The sequence below is a fragment of the Columba livia genome, chromosome 2 (genome assembly GCF_036013475.1).
Source record: "Columba livia isolate bColLiv1 breed racing homer chromosome 2, bColLiv1.pat.W.v2, whole genome shotgun sequence".
In the NCBI taxonomy this organism is placed as follows: Eukaryota; Metazoa; Chordata; class Aves; order Columbiformes; family Columbidae; genus Columba; species Columba livia.
Window position 1 is genome coordinate 126,429,362 of NC_088603.1, and position 10,685 is coordinate 126,440,046.

The following is a 10,685-nucleotide window of genomic DNA, read 5'->3' on the forward strand; positions in this document are numbered from 1 at the left end:
ATTCCTATCAGGTTTTCATGCTTCCTTCATGAATAAGTGGGCAGAACTTTTCAATTACGTTTAATTGAAGAAGCCTTTAAACTGGGGCGGGGTCTTTTTTTCTTTCTTGTATTCTGTCGCTACCAGGTATATTCTTTAAGAGCGTGTGAAGTGCCAGGTAAAGTGCTAGGTAAGTGCTTGTTTTCCCCACGCCATTTCGTACGGGTTTTGTTTTTACTATCAGGCCGCTGCTCCACAGCAGCAGCCTGATGTTGGCATTGACTCCTGGCTGTGATTTCACCCTTAGTTACGTACAGAACCAGTCTGAATTCTTTGTGCTTCTCTGCTGCTACTTGGCATTTCATCCAAGTGTAACCTCACACCTTCACCTCATGCAGCCACGTACCCCTGGAAACCCTCACTGGTCTGTCACTCCTCATCCTGCTGAACTGTCACCACCTGTACAACTCCTTTGCATCTCCTCACTACTACCTCTAAATACAAATAGCCGTCCCAATAATAAGAGATTGTGCTAAGTCACATTTTACTACTATGGAAAGTGATTACGGATCTTTAAAAAGCTCTTATCTATCCAAGAGCAGATTCTTGTCTGCACAAAACTCTCCTTTTGTATTTTATAACAAAATACAGTAGCTTGTGTGACTGAATGGTGCTCTGCCTATGTAATGCTCATCTTTTAAGAAACCGCTTGTAATTGTAAATAAGAAATATAGGCCTTAAAGAGTTTAAAAAGAAAATGACATTTTAAAATATGTAAAGTATGTTAGTTTTTAAAAGAATAATCTTATTGAAAGCTCAGAATGCTGCAGGGGCTGGATTTGGGTTGCAGATTTTATCATACTTTACAACTGTCACATATCGTGGGTGGTTTCTCCAGCTCTTTGTTAATGTCTCTGCTAGTTTTCATATATGTACATATTTTCATATACAGGAGGCCCGATTTTCTGTGACACTGGACACTCAACTGCCAGTGATGTGCTCAGTGCCTCTGAAAGACATCGCAAGTTTGACTCAAGAATGAGAGCAGTATTTTTCTTTTTAGAAAGGTTTTCCTTGCTAGTATTTGCGTTTTCCTTTTCTGCCAAATGCAACTTAAAAATATAAATTGCGAAGAAGTCTTCAGAAAGATGTTACTATAAATGCAGAATTGTACTATTAGAAACTATCAGTCCTGTACAATAAGAAACTGGTACAGGTTTTGCAAATCAGTAAAGATAAAATGTCCACCAAATAATATTTAATAAAATGTTTACCTCAGCAACAACACACTATGTAAGAAGTACGGTGTTTTACAGAACAGATACATTAGATGGTATTCGTGCATTTAGTTTTGTCTTTTCTTGCCTAAATATAGAAGATATTTAAGTGGAAAATGTGCCATGAACAAGCCAACTCTTTGGGCTCATTTGCTTCAAGGCAAGAACCCGTCTAAAAGACAAGACAAACAACTCGATACTGAACACACTTCCAACCCTATAACATGCAACACAACCGCACGGATCGATATAAGCCACGTGTAATGCCCGGAGCAGGTCGTGTCTGTGGCACCCAGCACGGATTTCAGCGCGTTTTGACTTGAGGTGAACACAGAGCTGCCTTCTCAGGAGCAACAGCGCACGTGTGAGGTCACGGGCAGGAGGAGCTGCAACCTGCTCCCTGTCCCCGCTCTCCCAGGGCGGGTCCCATGGTGACACGGTGACATCCTGTGACTGTCCTGGCGGCACCCGCCACAGTCCCCTTCTCCTCCTCTCCCAGGGCAGATCCCAGCAGTGTCCTCAATGACAGAAACCAACCATACATCACATTAACTTAATGAGGTATTAATTACATTTAAGAATAAACTCCTTCTCTTCTACAAACAGTATTTCAGGAATTACAGTATGTCTGTAGATATTATTTTTTAACTTAAATATATATACGGTGTAATAAATAACTTTCTTTTTCTTTTAATAATTGAGAAGGGAGATTAAATTTGCGAAGCTGTCGATGTTTCTCCTTGGTTTGCGCTGTCTCCTTGTGCCGAGTGAGTCAAAAACTGTCCCGTAGCTCCAATGTACAACCTGGAACGCATTGGCCACTTCTGCAAGAGAAAAGACAAGCACAGCGCTGAGACACCTGGCATTGCTCCAGCCTGAACGCGGCTCTTGGCACAGCTCTAAGTGCCCATGGAGTCACAATATGAGAATATAGGGAACTATCACCAGAAAGCTCCCGTTTTGTCATTTCTTGGAAAATGTCATTAGAAGCTGGGTAGGGGAATGCCAGACCGGGTATTTTCTCTGGTAAAGGCTCCATTTGAGGGAATTTAGTGTAACTGCTCCTTGGCGGTCCTCAGCACTGACAACTCCTTTGTCAGCTCCAACCACCTCAGATGAGACAACTCATCTTTCCATTAACTGATTATTGGAATAATCAGCTATATTGGTGTTAAATATTCATTCTTATAGCTCAAGTTCCTTAACCCAAGCAAGTTATGCACTGGGTAAGTAAGGGTGACGGCAGCTTCTCCTGGGAGGAAGCGTTCAGCTCCAGTGTGACACGCTAAGTTCATTATTAGAAAGGTGGATATTTGAAAAGACAACTTGTCAAACATGTCGGATGCAAAAATACCTGAGATGCAGCCAGCATGTTGTTCCTAAGTAATACAGGGTTAAGACACTTTTGGGAACAGGCTGGGTAATGAAAGAGAGCTCTAAAATCTAAAGGAGCTTAATACTACAGTTAAATCTCAGCTCTTCTGTTTAAAGACATAAAGCAGCAGCATATTCTCACCTGGAAAGACCATATGCTCTCATTCAGTATTTTTATTTCAAGCACGATGTTCTGAATTTGTCACCAATTAAACATCTGAGTTTAAAGTCACTAACCATTTTTTTTGTTCAGTGTACAGACAACTGTGCGTGGATATTTTACTTTCCTCACTATTTTTATTTACTATGCTTGATATATGAGTGTCATTAAAGTCCTTATCTGCACTGGCTGTCTCATATCCTGCACTTTGGGGGATTTTTTGAAGCACATACTTTGAGTTGTCTGTGACACTTTTGTTCTAGTGCCAACTAAAATACTAATTTACTACCAGGAATATTTGAAAGATTGGTTAGACCTGTAGAATCGTTACAAAACCAAACACAGGTAAATGGCACATAAATAAGATTATAAAAAATAATTGCTAGATGAGTCCACTCTTGCTGTATTCCAGTAGCCTGGGAAATATGTGCATCTGGATCATTTAACTGCTGTAATAACTATTTAAAAGTATTTTTCTGCCCGTAATAGCTGGCAGCTGATAAAAAGTACCTTACGAGACCTGTGTCCTTTCACTCTGACCAAGGGAACTAACGGAAGCTACTTCAAACTTATTTGGAAATACATCACAGTATTTTTTTTTCTTAAATTATAGCCATCTTCTAATTGATGTATAGGTTTTGCTTTCTTAATGAGCCTGCTAATCATTTAAATGGCCTCAGAAGCTACGTTCCCATCACGCTTTCTACAGCAACCAACACTGTGAACAAGAAACTCTCTGTGAATTAGTCACTTTATATGAATTAGAGATTACTTCACAAATTAATCTTAATTAAATCATTCTGAATTCAGCAGTCTTTAAAAGAAAAAAAACAAAAAAGCCACTCCAGTGCTCTAACTCAGTCCCTGTGACCAGAGCCAAAGAAAATACCCCGTGGTATTTAAGATTCCTGTCAGAGAATGGGCAATGCATCTGAAACCGGTTTCCAGCCCCAGGTGCTCTCCAGGAGCAGTTCCCCTTCCACGTCCCCGTGAATTTTTGATGAAGGGAAGAGCAATGACAGCCTGTGCCAACTAGACAAAATAAATGCTTCAGAAAAGCACTTTCATAGAAGGAATTAACACCTGGCCAGTAATTAATGTCACCTTTCATACCTCGGCTGCCTCGGCAGGAGAGCCAAAGCAGGCCCTGGCGGGGCTGGTGTCACTGCTGTGGGACAGCCCGTCACCTCTGAGATCCCTGCAGCTGTTTGATGGGTTTGGTGGGGGACTGATGAGGTGCTGGTGCTCCTCCAGTGCTGCCCTCTGCCTTCACTTCCCAGGGACCAAGTCCCTCTAGCTTCGGACCTACGCTATATTTGATATTTTTGTGCAAATCCCTGAAGCTGGAGGGATAAAGTTCCAGGACATTTCTGTCAGGCCCCTGGCACGCAGATGCAATGGTCAGTCTAGGCAGTCTTTTCATGTTTTAACTCTGGCAAGGTAAATAAGCTTGAAATCACTGGTTTCATCTAAGTATCTGTATCACCTGTTTACTTACTCACTGAGAGGGGGTGGCAGCCACTCCTCGGCTCCCCTACCTTGACAGGGTGGAGGTATCCATCCCCTCGGAGGGTCCCCAAGCCCTCTCCCGGCGATTCTTCCTCATCCTGAAGGCTGCGAGTGAGGTGCGCGATGTATGTGGTGGCCAGGAGAAGCACATCCAGCTTGGAGAGCTTGGTGTCGGGTGGCACGGAGGGCAGAGTCTTCTGCAGCTGGAGGAAGGCATGGCGCAGGGTTTGGACCCGGCTGCGCTCGCGGGCGGCGTTGGCGGCGGCGGGTCGGCCCGGGGCGGCCCCAGCCCGCGGCCCGGGCACCGAGGGCGAGCAGGAGCTGCCGCCGGCAGCAGAAGGTGGCGGGGGATCAGGCTCCGCGCCTGGGCTGGAGATCTCCTGGCTGCTCTCGGCTAAGTGTCCACAGTCCATGGGTGACTTCCTCTGCAACCAACAAGAGCACATCTAAAAGCAGCCGCCGCGTTGGGCCAAACCCATCGCTTTCTAAAAACTAAGATTATCAGAAGTGCAAGTGCTGCCCGTGCCCAGAGAGGCCAGCATGCCGCTGTGGGAGCTGCTTTTATGCTTGCTGCTTATAAATCTGATTTCACACAGAGGTGCAGAAACAGAAGTTAAGCTCTTCACAAAGATTTAATTTTTTGGGGACAGTATTATGCAAAGCAATTCCTTTGAATCACTTGTAGCCCAAAGATCACAGAATCACAGAGTGTCGGGGATTGCAAGGGACCTCAAAAGATCATCTAGTCCAATCGCCCTGCCGGGGCAGGAACACTTAGATGAGGCTACACATCTTTTCTGAGAAAACCCAACCGGCAACACTGAGCAGCACTGCCACAGCAGTTTCCAGTGACAACCAACCAAAAACTAGTTTAGATGCAATTTTTAAAACTTATTATTTGTGTAATTTGGGATGTGGGATTGTGTATGTATTTTCTGTTTACATGCCATCATTTTATTGCTGGTCTTTTAAGTGATCATTGCTCCATGGATTACAGAAACAAAAATATGATTTCAGATGCAGTGGCGAATGGAGCCACAGAGCTCAGTGCTGAGGTTATGAAGGGAGAAGCTTAGTCTGCAAATTTAAAGGATCAGGAACTGACTTCTGTCCTCCTGCCCCTAACGCTACTCAGGAATTTATGTGCTTATCCTGTAGTTTCTGTATTTTCAAATGAAAGAAGCATCTTGTAAACTGGATTTTGGCCATTGAGGGGTAGGGAGGGGTAAGAGAACCCTTTGAGAGCAACAGCCAAAAACTTTTGAGCAAAGCTGAAAACGATAACCACAAGGCCTTTCCCCACCTCCCAGAGAAGACGGTCAGACAGCTCTGCCTGTAATAAAACTCACAGCCTAGAATTCATTCAGTCCCACAGCCAAATGCAATTCCATCAATACTCCCCGAAGCGCAGCACATCTTGGCCGGGACGGTACCTGATCCTGTGGTCCCCAGTCAGGCCGCCCCTGCGGGTGTCTCAGACAGATCCCGGCTTTGGGTCGGGAGCTGCTGTTCCTGTGATGGCCCAGCTGCACAACAAGGGCAAGGACAAGTCATCACAACTTTTAATTGCATTAAAATACAATGTAATTTAAGAATTTTAAATGAAATCGATGCTTGCGAAGGACTGAAGATCTACATTTACAAAAATTAGGCCTTATTTTGCAAAGCATTTCAACCACAGGCTGAAGTCCCACTGGAGCCCCTGTGTAATTGTGGCTGATAATGGAAAAAAAAGGCAATGAACTAAGTCAAAGATTTATGGCAGTGAAGAGGAAAAATTTCTAAACAATCCTTTTTGCAATGCTCTAATTTGATGGTATTTAGAAGACATTTTTATTTTGGGAACTTTATTGTGATCAATTTGCTGATTAATGGCTCAACGAGTTTTCTCAGGTAATGTTCTCTTAAATATTAGTATGGTTTAGACTGAAATTATTTGTGAAATACTCTGTGTGTGTTATAGCTGTAAAGCAAAGGAAAAAAATATCATTATTCTTCTTTTATTGTAATATTTATGACCAATATAAAATTCACCTTAAGTCTGCATAAGCCTGTCTAGAGTGAGGGTTGAAAAACAGTCCTTAAATTGGCTATTTCCTTTAAGTTAAAATAAAAAAGGGTCCCATGTGCTTTTTTTCTTGGTATTTTCTCACTTTGTTAAGGCACAGTCAGATCTGGATACATTTTAGTGGGACAAAAAATAATCTCTATTGCTACTGCAGAGTCAGGACAATCACGACAACTGGCAGAAGAGTCTCTACTATTTTGCATTTACCAGCAGGATTTTTTATTTGACATCACATAAAAATCCCGTGAGGAAGATTACTGTAAAAGCCCGAATTACACAAGGACGCGGGCAGACTGGTCAGTATAAATACTTGCTCATCTACTGAAACACAGGTTCGAAGCTGCTTTACATGCAGTTTGGATTTTGCCGTGTTCATGTGTAACACAATTTAGCACCAAAATGACTTTGCATCACATACACTACATAGAAATGCACGTACCCCAAAACCTCATTTCCTTGGGCGCACCTTGAAGTAGAAGTTTCGGCTTTAGGAGCTTCACATCTACATCAGATTAAATCCTGAGCCTACGGAGGCAAAAGGCAAAATTTCAGTTGTGGAAATAAGAGATTTCCCTCTGAATTCAACAAAGTGTTGCTGAAAATTAAAGTAAATAAACTGCCTCTGCGCAAACAGTCGGTTTTTGTGTCATCTCCTTCAATGTTTTTCAAGAAAGAGGTTTTGTTTGTTTGCTTAGTGTTTTGTTTGGTTTTGTTTTTTAAGATCATGGTGACAATTTTTGCAAACACCCACTTGCTGCCCGGCACATGGAGAGACCTGGAAACGGGGCTGTGAAATTCAGTCAAAGTATTTCTATTATTTCTAAAGCGTTTCTACTGCGGTATTTCTGATGCAGGCAGATGCATTCGTGTCTTTACATGACATTACAAATACAAAATAGGTTTGAAATCGAATTAGTTTACCAAAGAAAACAGTGCAACACTTATTTTAGTCTTGTATCCGTGTGAATGAAACGCCGATGAAGGCAGCCTGCCCACACGGACGCGGAAAAGATCGAAAACGCCAGAGCAGAGCACACGAACTGAAAAGATATAGGTGAGAACTTTGAAAAACTCGTTCGCAGCCTTTTCAGTCGTTCCTTAGGTGGAAAAAAAAACAGCGAATCTCGATTATCTTGCTTCGTTTTTAAAAAGACCTTACCCTTTGTGTAACTGCGCTAATCGTTGACGAAAATACTTTCGCTCGGGCAGTGAAAGAGAACTTGCGTGTGTGAAGGCAGCACCGGCGCTCACCCCGCCGCCCGCACAGGGATGCGCGACCGCGGCTGCTGCGCCCGTCCCGCAGCCCCGCAGGGTGAACCCGGATCCCCGCCGCCCTGGGGTCACCCAACGACGCGACCAGATGGGCCCCGTGGTCCCCGGCCCGGGGATGAACTCACCGTTCCGGCCCGGGGATGAACTCACCGTTCCGGCCCGGAGCGGCTCTGCCCGTCCCGTCCCGGCGCGTCCGGCCCCGCGGCGCCGCTTATAAGTCGAGGCGGCCGGTGGGTGCGGCACGGTCGGGTCGCACCTGCCCGCTGGGCTCTCCCCGCCAGCCCGGGCGGCAGTGACCGCCCCTTCCTGGACGGGCGGGTCATTAATCACGGAGCTGTCGGGGGGCGGCATCGCCTCACGCTCCCGCCCGCCTCCCCCCCGAGCGGCACCGGCAGAGCCCGCGGGGCGCCCCCGGGTCCGTGCGGTCCCCGCCGCACCGGGGGGCCGGGCGCAGGGAACCCGCCGCGCTGCCGCTCGCCCCGTACACGCTGTTTTTCTTAGGATAAAGTGACGGGTTTTGCTGGAGGAGAGTAATTCAATCGCTGGGCTGGGAGCGGAGGAGATGTTAGAAGCGGGTCCTTTCTCCCCGCTCCGTGGTCGCCGCTCTGGGCCCCGGAGGTTCCCGTGGCTGGGGGGGCGTCTCCCGGGAGAGGGACAGCGGGTCGTGGCTGCCCGGGCGTCTCCCGTGGGGACCGACCCACACGCGTGGGTCCAAACGCGGGGTGGAAATACGGGGGTATGAGGCACGACCGGGCGGGCAGAGCAGTGATTTTGATTTAAAAGTGAACGGGGAGCGATTAAAAATTAATAACGTTAATGAGAAGGGACAGTCAAAATAAATACCGGGAGTATAGAATTAGCCCAGAAAAACATTTTCAACGATTGTGCGATAACGGAGACACAATAAATCAAGCCTCGGGAGCAGTAGAATAACAAAGTCTGAGCGATTCGTTACCGGGTTTGCAGCCAAGAAAATTAAGGACTTAATCTTTACCGGTCACTGGAAGTCCCGGGAAGGGACGATTTAGGGGCAGGCGGGACGCACCTGGTGAGGACCCGCGGGGGCGGCCGTGGCGACGCACAGGCAGCCGGACACTTGCCTGCAGACCCCCCGGTGGGGCCCGAGTCCCTCCCGCGGGGTCCCACCCCGCCGCTGCCCGGCCCCGACTCGCTCAGCGGCCGCCGCAGCCGCTTCCCCTCGGGGCGGCACGAAGGGGCCGAGCCCGTCCGAGCAAAACGCTCCGGCTCGAGTATTTCACAACCATCACTAAAGGGAACGAGCAGGCGCTGCCCGCGGGCAGCAGCCCCTGCCCAGCAGCCCCTGCCCGGCCCCAACAGCCCCCACCGCCCCGCCGGGGCTCTTCCTGCCCTCGGGACGGGACCCGCAAGCCGCGGAGCTGCCCCCACCAGGGCGGAGAGGGCTGGGCGGCGAGGGATGCCATGGGGTTGTCCTGAGAGAGATTAATTTAATTACTGAACCCCACGCTGTGGCTCAACATTTACCTTTGCCTGGGGCTGGCTGTCTCCGTAGGTGCTTCCCTTCTGCCACCCGGAGTTACCTGACAAATGCTACTCCGTCGGTATTTACAAGGCCGTGATTATGGGCTTCACGTCCACCACGGCTCGTCCTTCAGCCTCCCGGTGCCCAGAAGAACAGCGTCTGCGGCTCCCGGGAGGTTGGTGGAGGCCCGTCCAAGCAGCCCTGCTGAGCCAGCCTCGTCCCGGCCCACGCATCAGCCCCGACGCTTCCAGCTCTGCCTGCAGCACGAGTGAGTGCTGCCGAAACCTTTCTGCAACCCCTTTGAAATCCACTCAGCCGGCCTCTGGGGCTCAGACAAGCAGCTCTCGAACACATCCTTTAGCTCTCACCGTGAGCACCCTGGCTGACACTGTGGGATGATGTGGCAGAACCGAGCGCAGGCTCCGCGGGGACACTCACCTGCCCGCCCCGGCTCCCCTGGGCTCTGGTTCTGTGACTGCCGGGTGTGCGCTGGCTGGGCCTAGCACGCAGGTCTGGGGATCAGCTGCCCACGTCCCAGGGAGGTGTCCTAGGACTGCCCAAGCACCGTCCACTCCAAAAGGGCTTTTAACTGCACTGTGGAACCCTCAGCAATGTTAATATGGTTAACATGGGTCAGTGATGGTCAGAGGACTTCACGGTAGGTGTCCTAATTGCCCAAGACTTCCCAGCCACCCTAGGTTGGCAGGTCACGATTTCTGTGCTCTTCTCTGCTCTAATGTAATTAATTACACAAAATGATCTGGTTTTTGACTTTCCCGTTGTACACACAGTGTGTTCAGCCTCAGTGCAGGAAATTCAGCAGAAGCAGTTGGAAAGGACAACTCCAAATACAGCTTGCTGCAGAGTGTGGTGAGAGAGATTGCATAGTGAGATCTGTGAGCAGGGTTTGGAGAGACCACCCTGGCTGCTCACACTGATACCAAAGAAGAGGTGCTTTAGATACGTTAAAAAAACCCAAAACCAAACAGTGATGAAGGTAAAGTTGCTCTTTGCCCCATCATGACTTTCTCCCATCATAAGGCTTTTACTCCTCTAGAGAGATCCAGTGATTTTTTTCTTGTATCAACCCACTATTTAAGTCTAAAACTGTAACAAGCAGCTGCAGCTGTTTCTTCTTTCCCAGATAAACGTCTGAGAATTGCTTTCTTGCCTTACCTTTCACAGTATATTTCAAATCTGAGAAACACCAGAGTCGCAGAAGAGCCAGATTTCCAGCGTGATTTAGGTAAGAAACAGAGTGATGCTTTTCCAGGTACACTCTGCTCCCTTCATGTCAAATTATTTTCTGGTTTTACAGCTACAATTCAGCATGAACATTCACGGTGTTTCTTTCCAATTTGTTCATTTCTGTATATGGATTTAACGAGTAGGTTTGTCTGCTGGTAAAGTGGCGTGTGGATGTCGGTACTGGTGATGGACGAGCAGAAATGTCACTCGTCTGAGTGACATGGTTATGGTGCAAAGCCATACACTAGGCTTTGGTACACGGGATGTACCTGGCCAGGTCCCACTGGCTCCAGCTGT

The 10,685-nt window shown here is 47.6% G+C and overlaps 1 protein-coding gene across 7 annotated transcripts; it reads right to left on the reverse strand.

Annotated features, from left to right (window-relative positions):
- Window positions 1-1,196: 1,196 nt before the first annotated feature.
- TCF24 (transcription factor 24) lies at window positions 1,197-9,566 on the reverse strand. 7 transcript variants are annotated; one of them, XM_065053720.1, is made up of 5 exons: window positions 7,790-9,136; window positions 6,807-6,892; window positions 5,649-5,825; window positions 4,329-4,724; window positions 1,197-2,080 (listed from the first exon to the last, which is right to left on the reverse strand). In XM_065053720.1, the coding sequence occupies exons 4-5, from the start codon at window positions 4,710-4,712 to the stop codon at window positions 1,967-1,969; spliced, it is 498 nt and encodes a 165-aa protein (XP_064909792.1). In that variant the 5' UTR covers window positions 4,713-4,724; window positions 5,649-5,825; window positions 6,807-6,892; window positions 7,790-9,136; the 3' UTR covers window positions 1,197-1,966. The 7 variants fall into 7 exon arrangements, with proteins under 7 accessions (XP_064909792.1, XP_064909794.1, XP_064909793.1 ...); XM_065053722.1 differs by lacking the exon at window positions 7,790-9,136 and adding an exon at window positions 9,143-9,566 and having other exon boundaries at window positions 1,203-2,080; window positions 5,733-5,825; window positions 6,834-6,892; XM_065053721.1 differs by having other exon boundaries at window positions 1,203-2,080; window positions 5,733-5,825; window positions 6,834-6,892; window positions 7,790-9,134.
- Window positions 9,567-10,685: the final 1,119 nt, after the last annotated feature.

Bases quoted from the DNA above. Each gene is read 5' to 3' on its own strand.
- TCF24 (XM_065053720.1), bottom strand. From the start codon at position 4,712: ATGGACTGTGGACACTTAGCCGAGAGCAGCCAGGAGATCTCCAGCCCA. The intron at 2,081-4,328 runs GTAGGGGAGCCG...TTTCTCTTGCAG, and splicing joins GATACCTCCACCCTGTCAAG to AAGTGGCCAATGCGTTCCAG.